Below are 27,682 nucleotides of genomic sequence, written 5' to 3'. Positions count from 1 at the left end.
GATGGCGATCCTCCGCCTCTCAAAGGGTCATCGAATCGGTTGAGGCTGTCTCATCCACAATCCTTGATGTCATCGCTGTGGTCCACAAGCGTCGAAACCCTGAAATCAGTCTTGGTAGTATTCTGGCGTATCTAAGCCTCCCTTTCTGATGGATCTTACGACGCACCTTGTGACGGCGTCCACTCCTCCATCCTTTCCAAAACCCTAGGTGGAGTTCGCATCACCGACGACGACGATCCGATGCGTGCCCCTTGCATGTCTCACCGACTCTGAAGGCAGTGCAACCGATCGAAATCTCTGCCGGAAAGGATGCCGATTGCTGCCACCGCTGCGTGTGGTCCAAGTCCATTGCGAGCTCTTCGTCCTCGTCGAGCTTACCAGCTTCTCGTTTGCGCAAATCGCGTAAAGGTCGCTCGTTTCGCTGTTTCTCCCACTTCTTTTGAACTTTTCTCGCCGCCCAGGCATTCGGTGCCGCCGCACAAGGCCGCGAACGCCTTATCGGATGCATCTCGGTGGCGGACTGGGGCATCCTTGTCCGGTAATATTAAATCTCCGTCCCAACTATTTCTTGCGGCAAGTTAAAATCGGACAAAGCTTAAAGATTTGATTTTTTCCAGGTGAAGGTGTTCATCGGCGTCCAGACAGGGAGGCCCCGGGGCGGCAAAGCTTGGATCACATTCTTTGGGCTGCTGAAGTACTCTGCGTTGTACCTTCCGCTGTATTTTCGATCTGGTGTCTTGTGAGTTCCGTCCTTCCAGGTGCGTCCAAGCCGTTCCAAGTGTTCCTGGGTAGCAAAGTTGTTGTTTTTCAGTACATTTTGTTGGTTGCGGCGGTGGCGATTGGTAGTTTGATTCGTTGGAGGCAATGGCGGAGGATTTATATGGGGAATGAGACTGGAATGAGTTTTGATTTGATTACGAGGATTGAAAAGGTGGAGGACGATCTACGGAGCTCGGTCAAAATAATTAGGGTGCTGTCCAGGCAGCTTGAAAAGCTAGGAATTAAGTTTAGGGTCACTAGGAAGACCTTGAAGGAGCCAATTGCTGAGGTATGCTTGTTCTCTGATTTCGGCTGCAGTGCTTATTTTTCTTACTTGTTTCTTTTCAACTTGTTATCTGAGTTTGAACCTTATCCTGATTTTATCTTGGAAAGATAATTGGCTCTTCTGATATTTGGCTCTTTCATGTATCTTTGGTGCTTAAGACCATCTCAACATCAGGAACAAATTCGATCTAATCAAGGTTTAATGTGTTTCTTAGTTTCACTGACCATTAGTCCCTTGTTTTCATAATCTATATATGCTGTAATACGGGAAAATGCAGGACATGTTTCTTATACATATTTGTTATGTTGTAACTTTTAGCCAATCTGTTCTGCCTTTATCAAGGATGGTTTGATTGGCTTGGCATGCTAGGAATCATAGATGTGAAATGATTAAAGACCATGTGCACTAGATTACATTTCTTAGTTGTTTTGCTAGCTTCTATAATATTTATTTTACATGAGGAAAGATGACATAGGGTTAGTGTTGGTTGAGAAGCCATTGGAATAAGTAAAAGCATTATCATTTGTTTGCTCTTTTTAAGTTTATCAGCTTCAATCTAAATTTCACACGTAGTTTAAAATAGTGAAAATGCAACTGTAAGAGATATCTGAATTTAGTAAAATTGTGACAAGAATAGCTATGGTACTTCATGGACAAGGGTTATGAAAGGAGGTGAAGAATAATATTTACAGTGGGTTGAGTCACTTAGAATACGACTTCAAATATATCTTGCACCAGTAGCTTTTCTGGGAACATCAAAAGAAACGAAACAAAATTGATTGGCTTTCAGACACTCATCTTGTTAATCTTGTGGTCCAAGAATTTTAAACAACTCCAATAGATTAAAACATTTGATCTGTTGTGATACTCACTAATTTTGTGTAATGTTATGCTGCAGACCGCAGCTCTATCACAAAAGAACTCCGAAGCTACTCGGGCACTAGCAATGCAAGAAGATATTCTTGAGAAGGAGCTTAGTGAAATTCAGAAGGTCTTGTTGGCCATGCAGGTGAGTCTCCTCTAGGAAAACTTTTTAAATGTTAGTTCTGTTGATTTTGCAGCACCGGATAAAAAAAATAGAAATAGCAGTAAGCTATGAGAGCGAGAAATTTTATGTTCTCATAATTAAGTCATCCAACCAAATGGGTTACTGTTCCTCCCAACTGTAGAACTTTTGAAGTTTTGATGTTGTGTTATTTAGATAAGTGCGTTTTCCTATAATCAACAATTAGAGTCAGCTTTTGTGCCTTTGGCATTGATATGAGGTAGCACTACTAACGATCAGTATAACATAAATTTGAAATTACTGCCTCGTGGTTAGTGACATTGATATGAGGTAGCAGTTAACTATGCTATAGATTGAGACCTATAAAATTCTTCCATCCAAAAACGAAAAAAAAACGACTCGCAAGAATCCCATATACCCATTAATATGTCACCGTATATGCTGCTATATATGGTCTTAGTCTGCTGATCCAAGTGCTGCTGTTGTGCAATTGCATATGCAAGCTTTTGGAGGGGTGGCTTTTGAACATTTGCTCCTCTGTGATATTAGACCATCATTGAATTTTTTTCTTTTTTCTCAATTTGACAGAGTCAACCTGGCATTGTATAACATGTAGTACTTATTAAGAACATAAAAAACAGACCAGACCACATTTATTATGGTTTCAAGGTCGTGGTTTCATTCACAGTTTTATGTATTAAATTTAGCAATTTGCTTTATCTCACTATCCCATCTTGTTATTGCTGTCGCCATTGCATGTAACCCAAATTTAACATTTGGCTGGACAAGTTGGTGACTAATTTAGGATCGGATTTTGACCTCATGTTAGAACAATGCAGATTGAATGCTACTAGTGTTGCATTGATAAATTCATGTTGACAACCATGATAACTATCTTGTGTTCTTGCCCCTAACTTGTTTTCATGTTGTGCTGTGCGATAGGAACAACAACAAAAGCAGCTCGAATTGATCCTTGCAATCGGGAAGGCTGGGAGACTATTCGATAGCAAGAGCGACTTCATAGGACAAGGTAGAGCGGGAACTAATAGCTCAGTTCCTGAAAAGAAAGAACAAAACAGCCAGCCAGAGTTCCAGTTGGAAAGACATGCTGGGGAAGGCAATGACAGCCTAAGTGCGGCACACCCGGATTTTCTTTTGTAAGGCTTCAGGAAGACATTTTTTCTTAACATCGCATTGGAGAAAACTAAAATGATTTCCTGTAAAGATGTGAGCGTATGCATATCTAAATTCCAATAAGAAGAATCTTGATATGCATTACATCTGTTCAAACTCCTGGATTTTCACTCCAAGGGATAGAGTTATAAAGGTCTATCAAAAGATTGAGGTTATTATGCATCTCATATAGGCGATGCCGACTTGGATTGTAAAGTGCCAAACACAAGTAAAATCCAGCGCTTTTTTTGGCGTATTTTTTTGTCCTGCCTTTGACGATGGAGCATTTTGGCTCTTTATTGATGCATTCCTTTGTCTTGGGACTCCCTGGTGAAGGAAACAATTGATTGAGGAATCTTATATAAGGTCAAATAATAATTTCATGATGATATATATGAATTTTGGTAACACAGAGAAATATTATATTTTGGATGTAGCAAAATCTATCAAATATGTGTATTTTTCAAATGATCCTATAGCCCAAGATAATATGCTAAACCATCAAAATCTTTACTGGTATAACAAACTCACATCTTCACCAAATATGAATTTTGTTCATCCTAACTAGTCATATATATCCCTATCAATCAACTAAACAGTGGTTTAATCCTAAAATTTTTAAAAATAATAGCAAATTTGATAGTGGTTTATTTGTTCGAGGAATATACAAAGAAATTTTGAAGGTCAAACGGATTTATTCGTGTGTAGAGTTGTGTTGTTTATCGAGATTTTGGTGAAAATTATTATTTTGTTAGGGAGTTTTACATATCTTTCCTTCTAATATTTATCCCTCTCCAATTTTAATATTATATAATATCTTTATTTGAGATATCAAAATTTTCTAATATTTTTGAAAATAGAATTTAAAATCATTATACGAACGATAAAGTTAAATTAAAAAAGAGTAAATATACAAAATATTAATTTTGGAGGGATATATATATATATATATATATATATATATATATATATATATATATATATATATTAAATTTTGCCTCGTTAACATTTTGTTCCGAGAAAGGCTGCCGTCGACATATCTCGTTCGCACGAAGAGGGAGGAGTGATGGAAGCCCTGCAGAAGCTGGAAAGGGTTCAAAGCCTGCTGTCGTTGATGGAGGCTCGAGGCCTCTCCTCCAGCCATCGAGACGCCGATCGCTTCCTCGCCGACTTTGTTCTCTTTCTGGTTGGTGTCTTTGCATTCCCCACCCCGCTGTGTCTTTCTTTCTCCCCGTTCCCCTTCTTCGTGCCCTTGATTTGGGTCGTCGTCTCGGATCGCGAACCTGTGTCGTGATTCTCTCCACCAATCGTCCGTGAGAGTGTTTTCTGATGTAATCGACAAAAGAAGAACTTTGAAGAGAAGAATCATATTTGATTCTCTTTTCCCCACTTTACTTATGTTACGGAATATTTTCTCCGAAGTGGTTGTTTCGCTTGCACTTTCTTGGTTGTTGAGTGAACTAGTGATTGGATAGCCTCTACAAATAACAGAATATTATTTGATTGAATCTTTTTTTCTGTCTTGCAAAACCTAAAAACTGGGAATAGTAAGGGAAAAATAGGTTCCTTTATTTTTGGCTCGGGTTTGCTTATTGATCCGGTGACTGAAAAGCATAATTTCTTTATGCTGGTTCCTTTCTTGGAAGGGTTTAATGTTGGTTTTTCGGTAGTAATTGCCGTCGAATGCATGACTGTGTGCAGAAATTCTAGCTTGTCTCTGGGGTTAGATCAGAATTTAAGTAGTTTGGTGTTTGGTCTCAATCACTGATATGAGCTAAGCCGAGAACTTAGCTTACTGTATCATGTCTGGTGATTACAAGTGATCCAAAAGTGATTCGGATGGGTACTGCATGCTGCATATGAATTGATTGTTTTGTGTCTGCCTGTATTGGACATTGCATCTGGAATTAGCTTTGAGAAATAACATCCTTTCAGAAATTACTTGTCAGTCATGTTTCTACTCTGTACAGATTGTCTGAGTTATTCTTTGTTGGACCCCGGGTCGCACTACTTGAGGACTGGGATTCATTGGCATATTCCTGGCCATAACTTTTGATTGGTCATTTAGTGAATGGGTATTCTTTTTTTCTGTTACTTTGTTCAACTTGCTATTTCTTTTCCTTGTCAAATTTATTGGTTGTAGTGTTACGTCTAAGTTCGGTGATGGACCTTCAGAACTTCTTGTTTTGTACTTGGTGAAAAAAATGTGTCAATCACATACTTTAATAATCGAATTGAGTGTTCACTTTTGCGACTCTTTTCAGTATGATAACTATAGGTAACTGTCAAGTGCTTTTTGAATAGCATATATTTCTTGGAACATAATGGAACAATAGCAGGTACACTAGACTTGTACTCATAAACAGTATTTTTAAGCTTTACACAAATGTGGATATCCTTTATAAGTTATATTGTGAATGATGTTTTTATGTTGTTAAACAGCAATCACAAATGAGATTTTCTGGAAAACATAATGTCAATTCTTGCATTTGAACAATGTGGCATCATGTAGCTGCATCAGATTTGCAGTTTATTCAACCTTAACTGTTCTTGTCATAGTGTTTCGTATACTATTATTCATAAACTATCATCTTGTAGGTTTGTCTGATGGTATGTATTTATGATATGATGAGGAGTTCATGCAGGTGCAACCATGCGGGATTCTCACTGTGGAGGACAGATGCAGAATAATTTCTGATTTTTTACCAAAGGTTGAATTTGCTTTGACGTTTCAGGTTTAGTTCTTTGAGATAATGTTTTCTACTGTTCTCAACTATTCTTTTCATTTAACAGACTTCATCTGAGGTTCGTGAAGAAGCTTTTATCTTTGCTAATAAGGAAGGCATAGAAAAGAAAGAAAACATTGGATACAATCTGAAATTCAGTTAGTTTTCTTGCTATGATTTTTAACTTAAACTGGACTGCTTGTATTTTTTTTTTGTACTGCCTTGATATCTTGATAGTGTCTGCAATGAAGTCATTCCTGCCTATTGAATTAAGTAGGAAATTACTGTTTTGCAATGTAGTTACCTACTGATAGTATGATAATTACTGAGTCTGTGCATGCCTTTTAATTCTACATTATGAAAATAATGTGCTTTTAACCAAGAAGATGGAAGTATGCTTTCTTTGTTTTTAACCACTTCCACATTGACATTCCAGAGTGATTGACCAGAAAAATGGAAATGTGCCCCTAATTATGTCAGAATTTCTTTATGATTCACTTGGGTTTGGTTGATTATGTTGTCTCAGAACTATTAGTTAGGATGTTAAAAAACTTGATGTTTAATCTTGTTGTTTATAGCAGCGCTTAATGAATTTCGCAAAAAAAAATTAAAATTAAAACAATCATTATTTTTGACTTTCTGAAGATCCCCATATGGATCTACCGCCGAGCCTTGAGAAGCATTATTTATTTAATTGGAAAAAATTTTTAATACTCTTGATGTAGTTTCACAATGTATTTTAGCTGCATGATGTGTTCATATAATAAAATCTAATTATTTGTTCAGACTGCCAACAGATTCATACTGGGCCTTCGTTGCAGTCTTCTGTGGAAAAAGACCTGGATATTGATTTATCAAAAATCAAAGAAACACCTATGATTGGGCTGGATGCAATGAAACGAGCCAATTCCACCTTGGAGGATTTTGTAAGTTGTTTGTTACCTTAAATTCCTTGATCTTTACTGAACTGGCCATCATGCTGGAACATGATGGTTGTCTGCTCTGATAAGCAAACTTATGTGACTTCTGATGAAGACATAGGATGTGGGGAGAAAGAAGATATGGAAGGAAGAAAGAGATTAGATGTAGGATGAGAACACAGAAAAAAAGGAAGAATATGATTACAATTTACAAAGCCCATGATATTTATCAGTATATGTCCAATTTATCTAAATTAGGCACTGAACCATTTGTATCTTCTGTTCACTTGAGTTACTGTTCACTCATAAATAATAGAATCTGAAGATAGTCACCTTCTTTAGCTGCTTTTTATTTGCCTCCAAGAAATGCAAAAAAAAAGAAAAAACAATATTGACAGATTTAAGCATCAGAGTTAAAAGAGACTAATCTCTATCTAATCAATCTTACCAATAGAAATTGATTCAACAAACCTAAAACCAATTTAAAACCTAACCAGACCAAGTAGGTTTGCTTGAATCCAATCTGCATCTCAAATTTTTGCCAATTTCAATCTGACAACGTGTCGAGCTACAGCCACTAAAGGGCATAATTTAAAATTGGAACTATTAATAATACGGGTGCCATGTTGATAATTGTGCATTCTTTTTATTTCAGGACAAGTTTTTGATACTCTCAGTGGACCTGTTATGTGCCAAGATAGTACTAAAAAAATTTTGTTTTAGACCATAATTTTGACATGGTTTAGTGCTAGAGCTACAAAAATACATAGTCTTTGTATTGTTTTGCAGCCTTCATCTGTAAATTTTTTCTGTATTTTCATAAAAGCTCTATTTACTATAAAAACTTAATATTATTTTTTGTAGGTTGTCCTAATACAGTTTTATAAATTAGCTTACAAATTTTGAAACTTTGAGAAAAAAAAGTATTCTGTTTAAAACAATTTAGTCAAATCACTGGTCTGGTCTTAATAGCATGACTTGCATTCTTGCCTCCATAGAGTATGTTAATGTTTGAAAGTCCTTGTTCGTGGCAAAAATTACCTGAATCAAGAGGAAAGTTGTATTATTGTAGAAATTTTGTACATGGTATGATTTGCTGTTGGTTTCAACAAAAAGTGCTTTTGGATATGTTCCTTCTATTCTTATTCAAACACTTCATACATAAAATGTTGTTGATATCAATCTAATACACTTATTGGTAAAATTACAGTGCAGGTCTTATTTTATGTTTCATGGATTGGATGCTAGCAAACCAAGGGAGATATTTAAGTACCTTCCCATTCTGTCCTTCACCGAGAGCTACATATATCAGGTACAGTGATGACCTTGTACGAGCATTTACTATGTTGAAATGATGAATTCATAAAAAGTTCTGTTCTCTTTCTGCAGTTAGATACTTTGAACGAGAAGGCTTTGCATTTATCATCTAAGGTTGCAACATCACCAACAACCGAGTTGAATAATTTGACCCATCTGTGTAATGATGTATGTACCAACACATCTATTGATATTTTGGGAGAGTATTCTTGTTTATTGGCCATTTTACTATTTTAGACTCTACACTGCTAGTATGGGACTTGTCCAATGCTCTTTTGTGTAGGTTACGTATCATAATGTGAGAAACAATACAAATGAATTTTGCAGTGCTGATCCTCTTATTCGCCTTCTACAGTGTGAAGGGCTCTTAAGTGAGCGGTTCGTTACCTTGTCTGGCACCACTCTTCGTAAATGTAATTTATGTTTAAAATCAAAAATTTCTGACTAAATCTTGTTTATATAGGATAAGAAAAGAGCTTAATTCAGGTATTGAGTACTGGGCACTCGAAAGGAAGTTATGTCATGCATTGTCAGGAAAAAAGAAGGTTGTGTCATCTTTTATTCTTTTTTACATTCATCATTTTTGTTGTCTATTGAATTAAACACAACTCATCAGTCGATGATAATCATATGCTAGGGATCAGAAATTTTTCAGAACAAATAGTCTAGAAACTCGATCATGATTATTTCTTAGGTGGAAATCCGAAAAATAAGTACTGATAATGCTTTGTGCATTGGCCCAAAAATCTGCATTAGTTGGAGCCTTGTGCATTAGGTTTACTCTTTATCTCTTGCATTTGTATCTTATACTTTTCAACATTTATGAATTTTGAATAAAATCTCTATAATTTGAGTGTCATTTATTTGTCTCATCTTTTTTTGTTATAGTATCTGTACCTGTCAGCCTAACTTTATTAATAGAATTTTGTTATTCAGATACTAATGGAAGATATTATGAAAGCAATTCATCTAAAATCCTTTGATTATCGGGTACTGAACCTTTTGTTGTACCAATTGAGAGGCCAACAGGTAGATTTCTTTACAATTCCTAGTGCATAATTAACTTTGTTTTTGCTGTTCTGCACTTTGACTCAAGTGATTAAACTTGTAACTGTAGTTTCATGGTTTTATTTTATCGTAACATTCACATTTGGCAATCTGTTTTTTTTTCCTGGTTTATTTTCATGTAACAACCTATCAGAATTTTGAGAAGGACGGATAAGTCTGATTGTCATTTGGATCAAAGAGGAATAAACAGGAGCTCTACAGCTTATGTAGATGTTTGATATCAAAATGGATGAAGAAAGGACAATGCTATATTGTATCTACTTATAGAAGCTGACATTTGAATTTATTTGGTCCACTCATGAATGAAAAGTCTAATAAAGGCTCCTATTTCAAGTTACTTATACCTGTAAAGTACTCCACGGGCACTCACACATTAAGACTTGGAATTTTGACACGACCACTATGGCAAGAGAGTTTGGATTCACCCTATTCATTGTCCTGCAGTGTGGTAGGTACTGTTTGTGTACCGAGCCCAAATCATGGCGAAAGAGCTATGCCTTCGAGCATTTCTCTGAACTTTGTCTAAAATGCTTATCTAGTTAGATTAATGTCTTCTATAGGAAATATTGTTGGAAATTTGTCATAAAATGTTATGTTGTTCAGAAATAGAAACAATAGTAAAATATCTTTTACCTTTCTAGTGGATTTTTGTAGTTTTCAGTAACCTACATTAGGCTGGTTGACAAAATAAACAAATTTATTGGTTTTGTAGCTCTTTAATATAATGAATTCTTAACATGTTCATTGTCATGTAAATTGGGGAGAGCTTTTAGGGATGATTTTTTCTTTTTCTTTTTCTTTTTTTTTATGTAAACTGCTATAAATTGGTATTTTCTGCAAGATTGACCACTCTTATTCTTCTGCTTAGAAGATTTCACTGCTTTCTGATTCATCGAATATATTGCTAGTAGTGGTTCTTCTTTTGTTGTTATATAAGAAATCGATCTGCACATTTCTTGTTCACTCCCACACTAAAATGACTGCCTTTATCATTTTTTAAGGTTAATGAGCTACATATGGAGTTTCTATCAGTTTCAGAGTTTCTAGTTGAGATCGCAGATGATTTGTAAGTATAAGTTTTGTTAAGTACATCAACCAGCCTTGTAAGTCTGGTCTGTTGGATTATTTGTTTACTTATCACCTGTCCAAAATGGTAATTTAAAATGTTGATGAATTGGCAAAGCTAATTGTTGTTAGCCTAGTCACATGCTTTTGATGCCTTCTCTTAATGCTGCATAGGCTACAATGAAGTTGCACATTAGTTCCTTAGATGACCCATTTACTGCTGCCTATGCGAAGTATTAGTGCTACAATGGCTAATTGGATGTTGGTGCATTATATTTCCACTATGATGACTATTTAATAATTTTTCAATTACTGAAGTTCCATTGGTACCTGCACTTGGTTTGATGCTGAGTGATAGGTTCACCTTCCAAAAGTCTACATGAACTCGACAAGGGCTAATTACATAATATCCCCGGTAATTAGTTATATTTAACATTCTAATTCCTATATTTTAAAAAATCACATTGACATCCCTATAATTATGAAAGTGAAATATCTAGGTCTATTTACACTTATGTCATCAGTTTTATTAATGGAAATATGAAAACAAAGAGTAATAAGGTAATTTTAATGTTCCAGTTGGTGATGATTGAGGATGTCGATGGTGGAGAACAACGACGCCACTGGGGGCCGCGAGTGGCTGTTGTAGATGAGGAGAGCGACGACGAGATGTGAGGTCCGCTCGGCAACTGCGTCGACGCTAACGCAATTGTCGAGTGATGAAAGAGCCGCCAATGCAAATGTCGAGTGGCGCCACTCTGCATCTGCATCGGTATCAATGCATATGCATAGTGGCCCTCACTTCTCGTTGCCACTCTCCTCATCCACAACAGCCACTCGTGGCCCCCAGTGGCACCGTCGTCCACCACCACTGACGCCATCAGCTACCACCAATTAGAATGTTAAAAATTATCTTTTTGTGATTTATTTTCATATTTTCATTGATAAAACAGATGGCGTTGGGATAAATGGATTCATATGTTTCACTTTCGTAACTATAGGGATATCAATGTAACTTTCTAAAGTGTAGGGATCAGGATGTTAAAGGTAGCCTATAATTAGCTCACTCGGCAACTATGGTACTTATTGAAGCCGATTAAAACCAAACTAAATATATTTGTACCTTCAGATGAACTAGAGTTCTTCAGGTCCTACACCTCATTAGATGTTTCTCCCGGTCACCCTCATTCATCTTTGTGAACAGAAGGATGCATGCATGGGGATGATTGTAGGGGTAAGCATAGCTGTGTTAAATTCGTGCACTTTGTGGAGCTGATGATTGCAATGTGTCGGAGGCACTCTTTATATAAGTATCTAGCTTCCAATCTCATGCTCAAACTACTCGTCATTACTCTGAGCAGGATATTAAAATTTTTTAATCTACATTTGGATTTTGCTTGCTAACTTTAACGCTGTTATCTTATTTGGTTATGTGCACCTACAAATGATTCCAATTGTCACTCAGAAACTAAACTTTCTTAATTCCTAACAGCACTCGTTTTTCTTCCTTTATCATGAGACACCATACTGGTGACCAATGACAAATTCAATATGTTGTAGGTATGACTATGAGGTGCGTTTCCATTCACCAGATTGTGTTTGACGCACATCGACATGTTCTGATGATGACATTTGGTTGCACGCTTGTTGCATATTTAGGATGATGTAGTAGAAAACAGCTTCAACATATTACGTATGTTTGTGGGGATTTATGGAGCTTCAACAGCACCGAGTATGTTGGTGAGTATAGCAATCTTTTTAAAGCCAATTACAGCTCCAGTGGAATAAGGTGCATCTTGTAGCATAGACTATAAGTTCCCATGGCATCTCATATGTGAAAATTGTCATCATCATATTATCAGGAGTAGGTTCATTTTCTGTAAGAATGAGCAAGTTCTCCTAGGTCAGTACTAGAGATGTGTGCACTCAAAAGAATGTTGATAATGATCACCATAAACCGAAAAAAAGTCAATTATAGCATTTTACACTATTCCAACTTCTTTTGCCAGGCAAAATGTATCGCTGAAGCCGAAGAAAAATATGAGCGCCTCATAAGGACTTTGGATCCTGAATTGTCATCGAGTTATAGGAGAAGATGTGAAGAAGCTACAAGAGAAGGTAACTTTTTTTTTTTTTTTCTTCTGTTGTCCTGCTTCAATGTGCGTAATAATAAATCTTGTGGAGTTTTAGCCAAGTCAATGTTAATATAAACCTTTTTATTCCCTCTAGGAGGAGCGACTTCTGGACATGCATTTGGTACATGGAATATACCTCCAGTAATCGGTGATGAGGAATCCTTCAGAATGGAAAGGTGAAAACAAGATGCCACTGTCGCATAGTTTGTTGATTCGCTTGCCTCGGTGTGCAAAAAAGCATGTCAAGGAACATGGATTGCTGCTGCTGCTGCTACTCACCAACCTCTGTTGATGTCAAACTTTCGGACTTACACTCGATCCTGTCGTCTGGAAACTTTACCGATTTAGATCAAAATCCATTCTGATGATTATTTCGTGCAGGTTGGCAGTGGGGGCCGGGCAGGATTCTTCGTATGCCACTGCGAGTGGCATTCATGCAAAGACCAAATTTTGTGAAAAATTACGGCGGACATCCTAAACACCACCACAAGGCTAGCATGACGATGCGATTGCAATGTTCGATGGTTCGGATGATTCTACTTCCGAGTAATGCCCTACAAACTAATGACGTGAGTTGACTCCCCACTTAGTATCGACTATTATCGAAGTTTATCAGCTCGGATAAGTTCTCTCTGAACCCTATGGATCTTGCATTATCTTTCCTTCTTTGTTACTAGGATTCATCAAGCATTCCCTCAATTTAGTTTTGTAAGATTTTCTACTGAATTGAACTTGAATCAAAGTTAGCTTTGTAATAACAGTAATTGAACTTTTTATTTCCTAAATTTAAATGAGCAAAATATAAAAATTACTAATTTGAGATTGATATCATAAAATTTATTAATTTAAGAGGGCCGAGTACAAAAATCAATTGAAGATTTTAAAGAGATTTTGTCTTTCTTGTTTTAAAGAGAGAGGTCTAAGTTTGACAATTGTGGCACCTCCTTAAGTGCATAAAATCGTAGCAGGCCATTTAGCTTCCAAAACTTGAAGCTGAACCTTATATATGGCTCTTAAGAGCGACTCAAGAATACAAACAGTGACACAGCTGGAAACACAACTCTTAAAGAGTGCTGAATCATAGGGCAAGTGACAAGCCAATCTAGTCATCGGGAAACCGTGAAGGTCAAGTAAAGCTCAGTCAAATTGAGTTGAGTTCTACTCTCACTTCTGTGGCTCCATGCAGTGATTCAGAGACCAAATAATAGCAAGAATTGCCGGCACTCCAAACTGAACGGAGATTTCGTGTCACGATGAATGGCAGTGCGAGACAGAATCCATTAAACAAGACACAAAAGTGCTATTGAATTGTTCTTGGGCTCAAGAACAGCCTGGGTTTGATTATTACAATGCCAGACACACCTTGCAGAGAGAAGTTAGTGTTGTTCTACAGATGTGGCCAAGATAAAAGTCACTAATATGCAGTATTTAGCATTCCCTCACCGTGCTATTAAGAAAAGGATACCTTAAGCTGCTAGATTCGAACAAGGCTGAAGCAGTATAAGATTGAACAGGTAGACCAAAATCGATATGGATATTTTACATAAATATATCCTTTTTCAGCAGTAAATGAAATCAATAAAAGGAAAACAAAATTACTGGATGCTGCAAAGCAACAAGTCATACGATCAACTTACATATATGCTATCGCATGCCAGGAAAACCAAGGGACGTCAACCTACACATTTTAAAGCCTCGTGAAGATGATGACTTTCACTCCCTGGAAAGTTGGCAGATGAATAAAAATGAATCACAGATCAGAGTTATAATAGCATATTGCTCGTTAACAAGAAACCAGATATATTTACAATACAGAGAGTTGACTAGGCATAGAGATCACACTTAACCTGAGAACCACCTACTGTGGGCATATCAACTTCTTACAGTACATAGCAAAAGAAACACAAAGCGGACGACATTGAATGAACCGCAACAAAAAGAGAAGACGGATTTGTTGTCATCTTCCGCTAGATGGGTGAAAGCTTTAAGTTTATATATGGGATGCAGAGGTAGACATAAGTAGTCTTTTATATCAATAACAAGGAAAGGCCTACGTAGGCTTGAAGGTTGAGGTTTCGAATCCTTTTACAACATTATTTTTGTTAAGGTGCTACCTAGCTTGGCCGGTAAAGACTCATCGCAATGACCCACCCGCCTTCACCACTTCTGTTTACCAAAAAAACCAAATAAGTGTTGCAAAATTTCTCACTCCATTGTCCATTTTATTAAATAGCTTAGCTGGTAAAGACTCATCGCAATGGCGTATAATCAAAACCCACCTTCACCACTTTCTCTTTACCAAAAAAATCAGGGAAATGAATGTTGCAAAATTTCTCACTCCGTTGTCCATTTTATCAAATAGTCTGGCTGGTAAAGACTCATCGCAATGGCGTATGATCAAAACCCACCTTCACCATTTTCTCTTTACCAAAAAAAACCAGGGAAATAAGTGTTGCAAAATTTCTCACTCCATTGTCCATTTTATCAAATAGTCTGGCTGGTAAAGACTCATCGCAATGGTGTATGATCAAAACCCACCTTCACCACTTTCTCTTTACCAAAAAAACCAAGGAAATAAGTGTTGCAAAATTTCTCACCCCATTGTCCATTTTATCAAATAGCTTAGCTGGTAAAGACTCATCACAATGGCGAATAATCAAAACCCACCTTCACCACTTTCTCTTTACCAAAAAAACCAGGGAAATAAGTGTTGCAAAATTTCTCACTCCATTGTCCATTTTATCAAATATACAATTCCATTGTTCGGTTAAACTCATCAATGTGACACAAATTCAGCCAAAAATTTGTAATAGATTTCAAAATTTCCACATAACGCATAAATTATTTTTGACATTAATAATATACAAATCTATGAAGCTTATAATTGGCACACAAAACCTTGCAGGTTGGAGAAATTACAGTCAAGGGTTGGAGAAATCACTGAAATTTCTTACAGTTTCATCCTCATGCCTTCTTCTACGGTACATTGTGACTTTAATGGAGATTTTTGAAATAATTGTATAGGCATCCTCATGGTCTTTAAATTTCTAATATTCCCTTTTTATATTCCTAAAACCCTTGATCTTCCAGTTAGATTATCAGGGCTGTGAATCAGAATGTAGAACATCAAGGAATCAAATATTGCTACAAGAATAGAAATCTAAATCACACACCAATTTTAAATGAAGTTTATGAACCAGATGAAAAGAGAGACTTGACATTTTATATACCACCATGCCAAAGGGATGAATATGGACATACCATTTGATGAGCCATCCAAAGAGGAAATGTTGCATGATAGGCACCTTCTCGAGGACCTCAGCCTTGTACATCTTCAGCATCCCGCTGTTCACCTTGCTCCAGTTGGGCACCCCACTGATATCATCAAGCATGGGCGAGTGCTCCGCGAACACCCCCTTCTTCACCTTCTTCACGAAGGCCACGCATCCTAAATACATGTAATCGTTGGAGAAGTTGTCGAGAATGTCCTGGTTGTGGATTGACTTAGGCTTCATGTACTTGTGATCGATCAGCTGAGCCGAGCCAAATATGAAGGGAAGGAAGTGGTAATCATCAAGCCCCCACACGCCGTGCGACCCAGCTGGCTCGAGGGAGTAGGTGATCTGAAGCCTCCGCATGAGGTCGAGGTAGGTAGCGAACACCCTAAGCACAAGGGCCGGGTAGTCGTCCTCCTTGATGAGGCCGAGGCGGGCGAGGCAATAGAGGAAGGCGGCGAAGTTGGTCTCGTGGCCGGTGCCGTAGTCAATGCGGTAGGCGTTGCCAAAGGAGTCAAGAAGGTAGGGAAGGAGCTCATCGGCGGCGGGGTGGAGCTCGTCTGAGGGGGGAAAAAGGGCGACGACAAGGCCGTGGCCCTCGTCTGTGAGGCGGGCGTGCCAGGACCGATAGGCGGGGTTGCCGTAGCGGGAAGCGTGGGGGAGAGGGGGAATCTCGTCGATCCAGCGGGCCAGGGTGTGGAGGACCGAGAGGAGGCCGGAGAGGGGAGTGGGGAGCGGAGAGGGGACCGGATCGGAGAGCTTGCGGCCGCGGACGGAGCGGGAGAGGGCGGCGACGAAGCCGACGAAATGACGGCCGGTTTCGGAGGAGTGGAAGCGGCGGATGTCGTCGGGGGAGGAGATGCGCTTGGACGGGATCTCGAAGCGGTATGGGGGCTCGGCTGGGGGAACGGGGAGGGGCTGGGGGACGGGGGCGAGGACGATCGAGGCGGTGGCGGTGGGGGCGTTGATGGCCGGGGCGCGGATGGGGCGGTAGGCAGGGGGAGGGGAGGAGTCGGACCACTGCGGGGGGGAAGACCAGGAAGCGGTGGCCCCGGCGCAAGCGGCGCATAACATGGGCGGCGACGGCGACGGCGTGTCGGTGGCGGAGGAGGAAGAGACGGGAGGAGAGGCGGCGGATCGATCGGAGTCGGCCATTCTTGTTCCCGGTGGGGCGAGTGGAATCGATGGAACGCTGAGCGGTTCTCACGGAAAAGGCGGACGCCTTGACATGGGCCTCAATTAAATTGGGCTTTATAATGGACCAAAGCTAAGATTCGGCCCATAATAAGCCCGGAATTCGAGTTAGCCCAGTCACGGGCTTCATGTCACATGCTACACATTAAAGATATAAGATCTTAACTCCTCGTAAGGTAGATTGGGATGCTAAATGCGACAATAAATAAATCCTAATGATTACAACGAGACAATAATTTACAATAATTTGTGGATAATGTGATCATACATCAATTGGGCCTCCTAATGATTGCAACGAGACAGCTTTCTAATTCTCTAAACCACACGCATCTCCTATCAATCTAAGATCCGGAAATAATTCCTTGAAATGCAAAGCGACTATTGATTTTGATCCAACCTAACATGCAATTCAAATGGCATAATGTGTTTTAAGCACTAGATTGCACTTTTCCCTATGGTTATGGTTATCATAAGAATCGCCTCTCCAAACAATATGATGATAAGGGGCTTTGCGGCTCATTGATAGGCATGAGAAGCAAGTGGGAAGGGAATATGAACAAACAAATAGATAGAACACCTTTATGACTCGTTGTTGGCTCAATAATAGAACATTGTATGATGGGGCACAATACAAAGTACAAAGACCTCAATCTTCTTTACCTCTTTAATTTGGTAGCTGGCATGCATCTCATCAAAACCTACATATATAATTATCATTATATATAGTATGTGTGTGTTACGAAGTGTTGCTACAACTGTGAGCCACTTAGACCGCATGAGAATATATTTATCTCTCGTTTGGGCACATCGGAGCTCCAAGCATCATTTGCGACAAACTTCAATCATGATATTGTTTGGTGGTAAATGACATACTCGATGGTGAGTTATTTTCTATAAATCATTGAAGCGCATCAAGATGATGTATGATAGATATAGATAATGTGCAGTGAACTCGAGCATCTATAGATGCTCAATCAATCAAGGTAATGATTTAGATAAGGCACCACCACCATGAGTGCACTTTGAAACATATATTAATGCCACATTATGTTGCTTAAAAGCCTAATTTCATTGCTTGACCACTTGGGGATGTGATGCAAATGTGACCACCTATATCAGCTTCTATGAAGCATATATCCATTGCATGTTACATAGGGAAGGAAATGTCAAGGGTTGTGGACAGGCTTGTCCTCATCTGTATCAGTTGCTGTCGCTCGGATAACTTCATGACAAACATATACATTCCATGAGTGATCACAATTCAATGGATACATAGACATGAACACAAGAAGACGATGAACGGATCCACCTTAGTCTATCAACAAAAATCCAAAGTAAAATGCGGAATATAGCAAGTTTTAGGAGATAATTAAGGTCTCATTATTTTTGCATCGTGCATTCTAAACGAGGGCTTTACATTGTTTCGTCTTCGGGTCCCACATTGCAGGCAGCAGGTACTCCCTCCCGGCCAATCCCCGGGCGTTGTAGCTGGCCCCGCTGGTGGGATCCACGAGCAGGTTCCCTGGGTAGCCCGGGAAGGCCCCGTTGCCGAAGATGCCGGTGCAGGCGGTGACCGCCTCCAGGGGCAGCGTTGGCGGACCCTGGAAGAAGCCGTCGCCGTAGGGGTTGGTCACCGTGTCGGCCAGCAGGGTCGCCAGGCTGATGATGAGGCCGTCGACGCCGACGTCACCGTTGGGCGGCAGTAGCGGTGGCGTTTGCGGCCCGTAGGTGGGCTGGGCGAAGGGCCACGCGCACTCCCCGGGGCACTGCGTGGCCGGGTTGCCCACCCACAGGTACGTGTACCGGGACTTGCCGTGCTTCCCTCCGCGGCCGGAGTCGTGGAATCCGCACCGGCTCATGCAGAAGCCGTCGACGAGAACATCCGGGGCGGTGAGCACGACGGTGATGGCGGCGCGGTGGGGCGCGCGGGAGGCCAGCGTAAGGAGGTCCGAGTCGGTCAGGGACTTTCCGAGGGAGCAGCGGTCGTCGAGGAGCACGCGGCCGAGGGACAGGCGGGTGGCGCCGCCGGGACCGTACAGGGCGGTGGTGCCCCACCAGGAAGCGACAGAGGGCGGCCGCGAGGACCTGGCAGGGGCGGAGAGGGACCGGACGAAGTCGACGACGATGGCGCGCTGCGCGGGGGTGAAGCGGCCGTAGAAGAGGAGGTTGACGGTGTAGTTGCCCTTCAGCAAGGGGCCCTTATGGTACTTGAGCACGAGTGGCTGCTGCGGCACCAGGAAGAGCATGCGGGGGATGACCGCGGAAGACTGCAACACTAGAAGAGAGAGGAGGGAGAGGAGGAGGAGGAGGAGGGGAGGAGGAGGAGAGAAAGCCATGGAGAGGCCCTTCGAAGAGAGTCGATGTGTGTAGCCTCCGGTTTATGTGGGAGAGTGCAGCAAACGACGCAGCTTTATAACACTCTGCATAAAGGGATAGTAAGGGAGAGTTCAGACACAGATCAAAGCTGTGGTGGGCACGTCTTGACCATTAGAAGTAGGCACACTGAAATGATCAAGCAATACAAGAAAGAGAAAGGAAAACAGAGGTAGGAGAGGAAAAGAAATAATACGCAAGTGGCGGACAGGTTGTGCACAGAGAAGTACTGTAAGGGAGCCGTGTGGAATGGTTTGGGCATGTTGTTTCTGAGTCAACCGGTTGACTAGTCAAAATCTGTAGAAATTAAGGTGGGTCAAAATGGCTGGATTCACTTCTCCTATTTATATGAACAGCTGGAGTTCTCTTAGCTGGAAAAAATTGGATAGATTTGCTCCTGTAATTATTTGGTCTAACAAAGTACTGAGCAATAGATTTGTTGAAAATTTGGTAGGAAAAATAGTGGTAATTTGACTATAAATAGGCAAAGACCAAAATGCACTCAAAGAACAGCTTAGACTTTGCTTCTCCTGTTTGGAAGCTTTTTGTTTACTTGAAGCTTACACAGAGTGAATCCAAACTTGAGCTTCAAATGAGGTCTGAATCTTTCTGTAGAAAATGTCTGATTCTTCATTGTTACCTATGTGAGCCTACAAACCATAGAATTTAGGGTTCATCGAACACCATTTATTTTGTTTTCTGGATACAATTTATATAATCAAAAAATAAGCTGTTAGTAAAATCTTAATATCATTCTTAATTATAAATATGACTAATCTTAAACAGTGGTAGATCATTCCAGCTTGTGCAGGCATAATTTTAACTCGACCTTCAACTGGGGTTTTAGATCTCTCTCTCTCTCTCTCTCCTCTCTCTGGTTTAAATAAAATCTTGGCTTTCTTCGCAATCTTTGCAGGACCATATCCATTTCCTCCTCGGAGAACGGGAAGTGCCAGTCTGACCCTATCCTGGAAATGGATTTCCTGAGATGCAAAAGAGAGAAGAGCCAAGTGTGACGAGGAAGCCAACGTGAAGCTGGCCACAGTGGTTTTGATCTGCTGACCTTTTACCAACACACCTTCTCTCTGATCCCTGTACATGGCTGTGATGTTCTCTCTCTGTCTCTCTCTCTCTCTCTCCCATGTCTTGACGAAGACGTAGAAAATATATCGCCATATATAATAAACAATTACATATTTTCACAGAAATAAACAGCAAGACGACGTGCATCACTGTAACATGTGCTGCTTCGCAGCGTAGAGAGGCAAAAGCTTAGTGGACATGAATTAATGAAGAAGAGACTGCAAAGAAGAACAACGAAGACAAACGTGACTGCACGAAGAACCTACAGGTCATCTTTACTGTTCTCCTTTATGGTTGTCTTCTACTCTTAAGCAGAAGAGGAGATAGGCTGTAAGCAGCGAGGTAAAGTGATCGGTTTCAGTTTCATCTCGGCCCTGCCATCATTACGAGGACTCTGCGTGGTCCATATCGCCATTAATGGTGTCCCTATGAGGCCTGGGAGGACTGGCCAACAGCTGCATGGAACGAGCAGCAGCAGAGTCACAACAGAGTTGGAGGAGGACAGAAGACTATGGCTACTGAGAAGGAAAGCAAATTCTATTCCTCTCTCTACAGATCAAAATCGGTAATTTCAGACTACTCATTATGATTCTAAATATGATCGATATTGAACTAAATTCTCAGGTAAATTTGTCGATATAACTCATTGGTATGGGCCAAACACACTTTGTGTTGGGGACTTGGATCATGTCGAGTCGAGCCTTCGTTTCCTTCATGATGAGGTTTAGCCGAACGAACTCCTATCGATCCCAACTGTGGTACGGCGACTTGGGTTCAAAGTTCTTGATGCTTGACGCAGGTTAGGTCCAGTTCAGGTTACCTCATCTCAATCAAAACCCACACGAATTATTCATTGCTTATGATGCTATTTATTTCATGTTGTCGAGCTTCCCAAGAGAGAGAGAGAGAGAGAAATGAATCAAAGAATAGACATTGATCCGAGGGCACATCACTCGAAACGTCATCATCATCCTCTTAAACCAGCGTGGAGCAAGTGGAAGTCGACGGGTCAAACAGTGCCGGCACCAGGTACTTCCGCCCGTGGACCCCGTTCGCGTTGTAGCTGGCCCCGGTGATAGGGTCCACGAGCAGGCCACCGGCGTAGCCCGGGTAGGTTCCCGTCCCGTACACCCCGGGGCACGCCGTAGCCGCCTCCAGCGGGGCCTCCCTCGGCCCCTGGAAGAAGCCGTCGCCAAAAGGGTTGGTGACAGCGCCGGCCAGCATGCTCGCCAGGTTGATCACCATGCCGTCGGCCCCGACGTCGCCGTTGGGCGCCACCAGCGGCGGCGTCTGCGGCCCGTACGCGGGCTGGTGGAAGGGCCACGCGCACTGGCCCGGGCACTGGGCCGCCGAATTGCCCACCCAGATGTAGACGGAGTCGGTCTTCCGGTCGGAACCGTGCAGGCCGCACCGGCTCATGCAGAAGCCCTCGACCGCGACGTCCTCGGCCGTGAACACCAGCGCGATCCCGCCCTTCTTCGGACCGGCCTCGGCCGCCAACTCGGGGATCTGGGATGTCTTGAGGGACTTGCCCATGGAACACTTGTCGTTCGACACTTGGTTGGCCAACACAACGTTAGTCTTCTTCTTCCTCTTCCCAGCTTTCTCCAAGTAAAGCCGATCGATGGTGTTCCACCACTGGCGGACAGAAGGCGTTGATGGCTGTGGTTGGGTTTGGGAGCTCGGTGTGAGGGAGAGGAGGAAGTCTGAGATGATGGACTTCTGGATTGGGGTGAACGTCCCGTACCAGGTGATCGAGATGGCGATGTCACCTTGCATCACTTCACCGTTGTGGTACGTGAGGAGGTCTGATGCCTGTTGCACCAAGCTGGCAAGTTTCCTTGAGCCCATGCTCACCTGTGCCAAGCTCACTAAAACTAGTACCGCAATGCATGTTTTGGAGACCGGGAAAGAAGCCATTTCGGAGAAGATATAGCAAATCTTTGGGAGGAAGTGGAAGATAGACCACTTGTGTGATGACTGTATCTCTCGGCCGGAGAAGTTTATATAGGTTAACGAGACCAGCTGCATGTTAACGAGGAAGGTTCATCTCAGCTTCGTGCAGTATTACTGGGAGGAGACAACTGGGAGACATGCACATGATTCTCCAATTCTAGTCCATAGAGTCTGCTTGCAGCATTCACAGAATATAAAAACGTTGAAGAAGTCCGAAGGGAGTTAAACTGGGGAGGCCGGTCACGTAGATTCCGCCACCGATTTATGGTGGCCGGCGGGACAAGACTTGCATGTGATGGTGGAAGGTTCCTATCAAGTATAGGAATGATTATCCAAGTCTCGGTTTACGCACTCAAAAGCTTGGCCATCTTTTGCATAAACATCTGCGACTAAGGTAAGGAGGTAGCTAGATGTATAGTGGTGGGATTAATTAAGAATAGTGTCAGCCATGACTAGTAGCTTTGATCTGCATCAATAATTGTAGCCTTCTGGAAGCCATGGTTATGGGTAGCCAGACTTCACCATGTTTACAGGCTCCACCGCGGGTCCAGCCTCCGCCAGACACGGTGCTCGCCATTCCAATTCCCATGCGTGTATTCAACGTGACAGCTTCATTTCAACCGAGCTAAACTACACGTAGTGCCCTTTCCAGAGAACCGAGGAGACGAAGCAAGAGTAGTCCGGAAGGGACGCGTGCATTGAACTAAAAGATCTAGTCTGCTTTTGTCGGCCAAGAGGAGCCCAGACAGTCATCGAACACCCCCCACACCCCCCCCTTCCCTCTCTCTCTCTAACTCGTGCTCTCGAAGAGATGGCGACGACGAAGTGGTAGAAGAGCGCCGTCACGTGCGGCCATGCAGGCGCGAGTTGTTTCCCTTCACAGGGTCGCCGTGACACATCCATTCCGTGCGATTTCCTCTGATGTTGAAGAGACGAGCCACTGCGTCTCTGCGTTGTTTCCCTCTTACCTCGTTTGTTGGATTCGTTCTCATCCCGAACTTTGCCTTTCTTTTTTATCTCTCCTTATCTTTTCTCTTTCTCGTGGAGTGGGGCCACTCCTTTATTATGTTCTTGAAATGACTAAAGTAACCTTCATGAAAAGAACAAAAGGCACGTTGTTTGAGTGGCGTTTATGTCAAGAAGGGAGGCACGCAGTCCAGCTAAGCCATTGTCGCGTTCGCCGACGGATGGGGGCGCGTCAAACTCGCGCCCTCTTTATGCTCGCTTCCAGCCTTCGCCTCGCCTTCCCACACCCACCGTATTTTAATGCTTTCATTCACGAACCAGGATGCTACTTCCGCAGTATAAATTCCCGGACATCAGATCGGTAGGATACACCCATCGCTCGCACCATTTCTCCTATTCTCCTACTGGAACGCTAAAGGCTACTCCCATGGCTTCTTCCTTCCTCACTACAAATGCTCACTACTCTGTTCTTGTTAGACTTCTCCTGGTTGCTTTGCTGTTCCGGTGCTCCTATGGAGGCAGAACTCTCGCTGCCTTGGTGGAGCAGCAGCCGCTCGCCATGACCTACCACAAGGGAGCCCTGATCACCGGAAACGTCTCCGTTAACCTCGTCTTCTATGGCAAGTTCACTGCCTCCCAGAGAGCCATCATCTCTGACTTCGTCACCTCCCTTTCCCCTCTCCCGCGCCAGAAGCATTCTCTGGAGCCGTCGGTGGCCACCTGGTGGACGACCCTGGCCAAGTACTACGCCACGTCCAAGGCGCCGCTCCCTAAGCCCATCCTCGGCAAACAGATACTCGACGAGTCGTGCTCCCTCGGAAAATCGCTGCGCGATGCCGACCTCGCCAAACTGGCCGCCAGGGGGGCCGCGCGGGACGCCATCAGCGTGGTGCTCACGGCGGAGGACGTGGCGGTGGACAGGTTCTGCATGAGCCGGTGCGGTTCCCATGGGTCGTCGTCCCTCTCCGAGGCCGGTTCCCGGTTCGCCTACATCTGGGTGGGGAACTCCGCTGCGCAGTGCCCGGGACAGTGCGCGTGGCCCTTCCACCAGCCCATGAACGGGCCGCAGACGCCGCCGCTGGTGGCGCCAAACGGTGACGTCGGTGCCGACGGCATGGTGATCAACCTGGCGAGCATGCTGGCCGGCGCCGCCACCAACCCCTTCGGTGACGGCTTCTTCCAAGGGCCAAGGGAGGCGCCGCTTGAGGCCGCGACGGCGTGCCCCGGAGTGTACGCGAAAGGCTCATATCCGGGCTACCCCGGTGACCTTTTGGTGGACCCCACTACGAGAGCAAGCTACAACGCCCACGGGGCTCGCGGGAGGAAGTATCTGGTCCCAGCGCTGTTTGACCCGTCAACGTCCGCGTGTTCCACCATGGTTTAACCTTGGGACGACAAGACCTGTATACGGACGCATAAATAGCTGCGTGTGTGCATGCATGCACCTGTGTGTATATATTATGTGAATTTTGAAGACCACCCTCGCAGTAATAGTATAACACCTCGTTCGTTATGCTAAAGTACTGATCACTTGTCAACATTGTGCGTCCTTCTGGTATATCACATCTAAACAAAATAAATAAAAATTGTTACGTATATAGTTAATTGATTTAAACAAAATAAAAAATTACTACGAATTTTGAAAATAACATGCTTATTAATTACACCCCTCAAAATGTATTGAAGAATAGTTAATTTAATCTATTAAATTTTAGTTTATAAAGAAAAAAATGGAGTGTTCTCTCTTCCAACTGACCACTTGGTCTATTAATGTTATCAATAAAAGAAGGAAGGAAGATGTAAGATCGTGCTCTTTGTTTCGAGTTCCGAAATATTCGTGTCTATTTTATGATCAACGCGCACGCCGATGCATCATTCATCATCTTAAACTACAGATATCGAGATCACTAAAAGTTTCATTGAACAAATGAAAGAATTATTACAGACATCATATTTATATGTAGGCACTGAAAGCACTGAGTATGTTTCGTTCTGCGTCGGCATCTCGTGGTCCTATGCCGTATGCATGCGTCGACTAGTTCATCTTACAGCATCAGAACTTGGCCCGGAACGAGCCGTACCCACAACACTACACCAAGGTGGAGCAGGACGAGGTGGCCGGGTCGAAGAGAGCCGGGAGCAGGTACTTCCTCCCGCGGGCCCCATGCGCGTTGTAGCTGGCCCCCGTCGCGTGGTCCGTCAGTAGTTCCCCGGCGTACCCCGGGTAAGCCCCCTTCCCGTACACCCCCGGGCACGCTGTCGCCGCCTCCAGTGGCGCCTCCTTCGGCCCCTGGAAGAAGCCGTTGCCGAACGGGTTGGTCGCGGTGCCGGCGAGCAGGCTCGCCAGGTTGATGATCATGCCATCGACCCCCACGTCGCCGTTGGGCGCCACCAGCGGCGGCGCCTGGGGCCCGTAAATCGGCTGGTGGAAGGGCCAAGCGCACTGGCCGGGGCACTGCGTTTCCGAGTTCCCCACCCAGACGTAGGCGAACCTCCCCCCGGCCTTGGACCTGCCGGAAGCCCCGTGCGTGCCGCACCGGCTCATGCAGAACCGCTCCACCGCCACGTCGTCCGCCGTGAGCACCACGTTGACGGCGTTCCGCGGCGCCCCCTTGGCCGCCAGCGTCTCAATGTCGGCGTCCCGTAGGGACCTGCCGAGGGAGCACTCCTCGTCGAGGAGCAGTTTCCCGAGGCTGAGTTTGGGCAGCGGTGTCCTCGACGTGGAGTAGTACTTGGCGAGGGTCTTCCACCAGGTGGCCACGGAGGGCTCCATGGAGTCCTGGTGGGGAAGCGAGGAGAGGGAGGCAACGAAGTCAGAGATGATAGCTCTTTGGGAGGCAGTGAACTTGCCATAAAAGATAAGGTTGACGGAGATGTTTCCAGTGAGCAGGGCTCCCTTGTGGTAGGTCATGGCGAGCGGCTGCTGCTCCACCAAGGCAGCGAGAGTTCTGCCTCCATAGGAGCACTGGAACAGAAGCGAGGCTGTTGACAGCAGGAACACAAGTGTAATGGCAGGGGAAGCCATCGATCGAATAGGTGATGGGCGTGCTGCTGCTCTCTTTGAGGAGAAGAGAGGAGGGTGTGGGAGCGGCGAGGGGAGCGAGTGGGGTATATATGGAGGCCGCAACCGAGAAGCAGCGCTCGACTGGGTTTCGAACGGGGAAGGTGAGAGTTAGCAAGAGACAAGACCGGTGGGCCCACATCGGATGCTTTAGTACCGATAAAGAAGCGTGGTGAGGCGAGCCTGGCAACGGTCACCTGGGAGACAGCTGGATTCGACGTGTTGTTCCCAGCTGTAGCACTGCAGAAGCTCCCGCATTCCCCAAAATGCCCTCTCTCGAACGTTGGAAGTGGGGTCCGCGCAAAGCCAAAGCGCAGGAGGGCGCGAGGGGCAACGGAGGGAGAGCGCTTCTCGAGGCGTTTAAAGGAGGGCGGAGGAAGAAGACAGAAGAAAGCGAGAGGAGGACGAAGGGGGAGTAGAACGTTAGGCGGGGACGGGGAGTTGGGAGTCGAGGCCAGGCTGGAGCCGCCCGTGTCGCCATCGGGCGCCGAGCGCGCGTCCACCGATAGCTGGCGCCCGCGCGGCGGATGATGATGACGATCGTGACTCGGACATGTCGCCGTGGGCCCGCCGGAGTACTCCACCCTGCTCACGGAGTACCATTTATGAAGGCAGCAAGGTTTCCATGTAGGTCGATGGGTTTCCACAGAGGAGCGATGACTTCAAATTCTGAAGTATACGGGAAAGTTTGGTGCCGCAGCGGCATTAGTTGTGATGTGTCGTTTAGCTCTGCTGTCTTCTCCCGGACACTGTGTTTGATTGTGATAATGGAGCAGATGAGGTTGTGATGCTGTCGACATGGAACGGCTTAGCTAGCTGGGTGGCCATTGTGAGAGTGGAGCGTGTCTCATGGGCGCCCAAGTTTTGTGACGGTGGGACCTTCAAACTTGGTGCACGAGTGGTGGCAGACATTGACTTGAGAGAAAGATACCGGCTTGGCTTATAATTTGGGTGTTTGTGATTTTTTTATTTTTAGAGTATTTATTAATGAATTCATGGCAAGTTTGAGTGTCTCTTGACGTCAACAATAACCCCTAATTTTATAAAATAAATACGCAAAAATTTGAAGAAAAAAATCACTAAAGACGTTTTTTAATTTTAGAATAGCAACTAAAGGAAATAATCATATAAAATAATTTTAAAATTAATAAATATATTTTTTTTCTCATATTGATGATTCGAATTTAACTAATTTTAATTAATTTTAATTCAAGTCATTGTTTATAGAGAATTAAATTTATAAAAACTAAATCAAGAACGTTCGTAACAAATGTCCCTTAGAGATAATTATTATTCGAAAATCATCAACCGTTTTGGAT

The 27,682-nt window shown here is 43.3% G+C and overlaps 7 protein-coding genes across 20 annotated transcripts; 3 read left to right on the top strand and 4 right to left on the bottom strand.

Moving 5' to 3' along the window:
• The first annotated feature begins 13 nt into the window (after positions 1–13).
• LOC103969139 (uncharacterized) lies at positions 14–3,480 on the top strand. Its single transcript, XM_009382595.3, has 4 exons — positions 14–538; positions 618–1,048; positions 1,944–2,054; positions 2,994–3,480. The coding sequence occupies exons 1-4, from the start codon at positions 310–312 to the stop codon at positions 3,210–3,212; spliced, it is 990 nt and encodes a 329-aa protein (XP_009380870.2). The 5' UTR covers positions 14–309; the 3' UTR covers positions 3,213–3,480.
• A 747-nt stretch (positions 3,481–4,227) lies between these two features.
• On the top strand, positions 4,228–13,270 carry LOC135585911 (uncharacterized). 14 transcript variants are annotated; one of them, XM_065088071.1, is made up of 15 exons: positions 4,228–4,410; positions 5,870–5,935; positions 6,018–6,108; positions 6,737–6,876; positions 8,081–8,182; positions 8,260–8,355; positions 8,471–8,565; positions 8,651–8,732; positions 9,124–9,216; positions 10,257–10,321; positions 11,881–11,893; positions 11,980–12,060; positions 12,330–12,438; positions 12,550–12,631; positions 12,837–13,270. In XM_065088071.1, exons 1-15 carry the CDS (start codon positions 4,291–4,293, stop codon positions 12,931–12,933), a joined length of 1,332 nt encoding a protein of 443 aa, XP_064944143.1. In that variant the 5' UTR covers positions 4,228–4,290; the 3' UTR covers positions 12,934–13,270. The 14 variants fall into 14 exon arrangements, with proteins under 14 accessions (XP_064944143.1, XP_064944132.1, XP_064944131.1 ...); XM_065088060.1 differs by having other exon boundaries at positions 9,109–9,216; XM_065088059.1 differs by having other exon boundaries at positions 5,861–5,935; positions 9,109–9,216.
• Positions 13,271–13,970: 700 nt separating this feature from the next.
• LOC135596162 (uncharacterized) lies at positions 13,971–16,933 on the bottom strand. The gene is made up of 2 exons (XM_065088072.1): positions 15,717–16,933; positions 13,971–14,175 (listed from the first exon to the last, which is right to left on the bottom strand). The coding sequence occupies exons 1-2, from the start codon at positions 16,883–16,885 to the stop codon at positions 14,169–14,171; spliced, it is 1,176 nt and encodes a 391-aa protein (XP_064944144.1). The 5' UTR covers positions 16,886–16,933; the 3' UTR covers positions 13,971–14,168.
• A 1,214-nt stretch (positions 16,934–18,147) lies between these two features.
• On the bottom strand, positions 18,148–19,420 carry LOC103969137 (protein EXORDIUM-like 2). Its single transcript, XM_009382593.3, has one exon. It carries the CDS (start codon positions 19,258–19,260, stop codon positions 18,325–18,327), a length of 936 nt encoding a protein of 311 aa, XP_009380868.2. The 5' UTR covers positions 19,261–19,420; the 3' UTR covers positions 18,148–18,324.
• Positions 19,421–20,714: 1,294 nt separating this feature from the next.
• Positions 20,715–22,712, bottom strand: LOC135596160 (protein PHOSPHATE-INDUCED 1-like). Its single transcript, XM_065088055.1, has one exon. The coding sequence runs from the start codon at positions 22,409–22,411 to the stop codon at positions 21,356–21,358; it is 1,056 nt and encodes a 351-aa protein (XP_064944127.1). The 5' UTR covers positions 22,412–22,712; the 3' UTR covers positions 20,715–21,355.
• Positions 22,713–23,615: 903 nt separating this feature from the next.
• LOC135585288 (protein PHOSPHATE-INDUCED 1 homolog) lies at positions 23,616–24,822 on the top strand. The gene has a single exon (XM_065088054.1). It carries the CDS (start codon positions 23,625–23,627, stop codon positions 24,684–24,686), a length of 1,062 nt encoding a protein of 353 aa, XP_064944126.1. The 5' UTR covers positions 23,616–23,624; the 3' UTR covers positions 24,687–24,822.
• Positions 24,823–25,200: 378 nt separating this feature from the next.
• Positions 25,201–26,404, bottom strand: LOC135596161 (protein PHOSPHATE-INDUCED 1 homolog). Its single transcript, XM_065088056.1, has one exon. It carries the CDS (start codon positions 26,325–26,327, stop codon positions 25,392–25,394), a length of 936 nt encoding a protein of 311 aa, XP_064944128.1. The 5' UTR covers positions 26,328–26,404; the 3' UTR covers positions 25,201–25,391.
• Positions 26,405–27,682: the final 1,278 nt, after the last annotated feature.

The sequence above is a fragment of the Musa acuminata genome, chromosome BXJ1-10, assembly GCF_036884655.1.
Source record: "Musa acuminata AAA Group cultivar baxijiao chromosome BXJ1-10, Cavendish_Baxijiao_AAA, whole genome shotgun sequence".
NCBI classification, from domain to species: Eukaryota; Viridiplantae; Streptophyta; class Magnoliopsida; order Zingiberales; family Musaceae; genus Musa; species Musa acuminata.
Note: the sequence above shows the minus strand (reverse complement) of the source record. Positions and strands in the feature narration are given on the sequence as shown.

Coding starts and splice junctions, on each gene's coding strand:
- LOC135596162 (XM_065088072.1), bottom strand. CDS start 16,885: ATGGCCGACTCCGATCGATCCGCCGCCTCTCCTCCCGTCTCTTCCTCC.
- LOC103969137 (XM_009382593.3), bottom strand. CDS start 19,260: ATGGCTTTCTCTCCTCCTCCTCCCCTCCTCCTCCTCCTCCTCTCCCTC.
- LOC135596161 (XM_065088056.1), bottom strand. CDS start 26,327: ATGGCTTCCCCTGCCATTACACTTGTGTTCCTGCTGTCAACAGCCTCG.
- LOC135596160 (XM_065088055.1), bottom strand. CDS start 22,411: ATGCAGCTGGTCTCGTTAACCTATATAAACTTCTCCGGCCGAGAGATA.
- LOC135585288 (XM_065088054.1), top strand. CDS start 23,625: ATGCTACTTCCGCAGTATAAATTCCCGGACATCAGATCGGTAGGATAC.
- LOC135585911 (XM_065088058.1), top strand. CDS start 4,291: ATGGAAGCCCTGCAGAAGCTGGAAAGGGTTCAAAGCCTGCTGTCGTTG. Junction 8,356..8,470: donor TGACCCATCTGTGTAATGAT/GTATGTACCAAC, acceptor TCTTTTGTGTAG/GTTACGTATCATAATGTGAG. Junction 9,217..10,256: donor ACCAATTGAGAGGCCAACAG/GTAGATTTCTTT, acceptor TCATTTTTTAAG/GTTAATGAGCTACATATGGA.
- LOC103969139 (XM_009382595.3), top strand. CDS start 310: ATGCCGATTGCTGCCACCGCTGCGTGTGGTCCAAGTCCATTGCGAGCT. Junction 539..617: donor GACTGGGGCATCCTTGTCCG/GTAATATTAAAT, acceptor GATTTTTTCCAG/GTGAAGGTGTTCATCGGCGT. Junction 2,055..2,993: donor AGGTCTTGTTGGCCATGCAG/GTGAGTCTCCTC, acceptor GCTGTGCGATAG/GAACAACAACAAAAGCAGCT.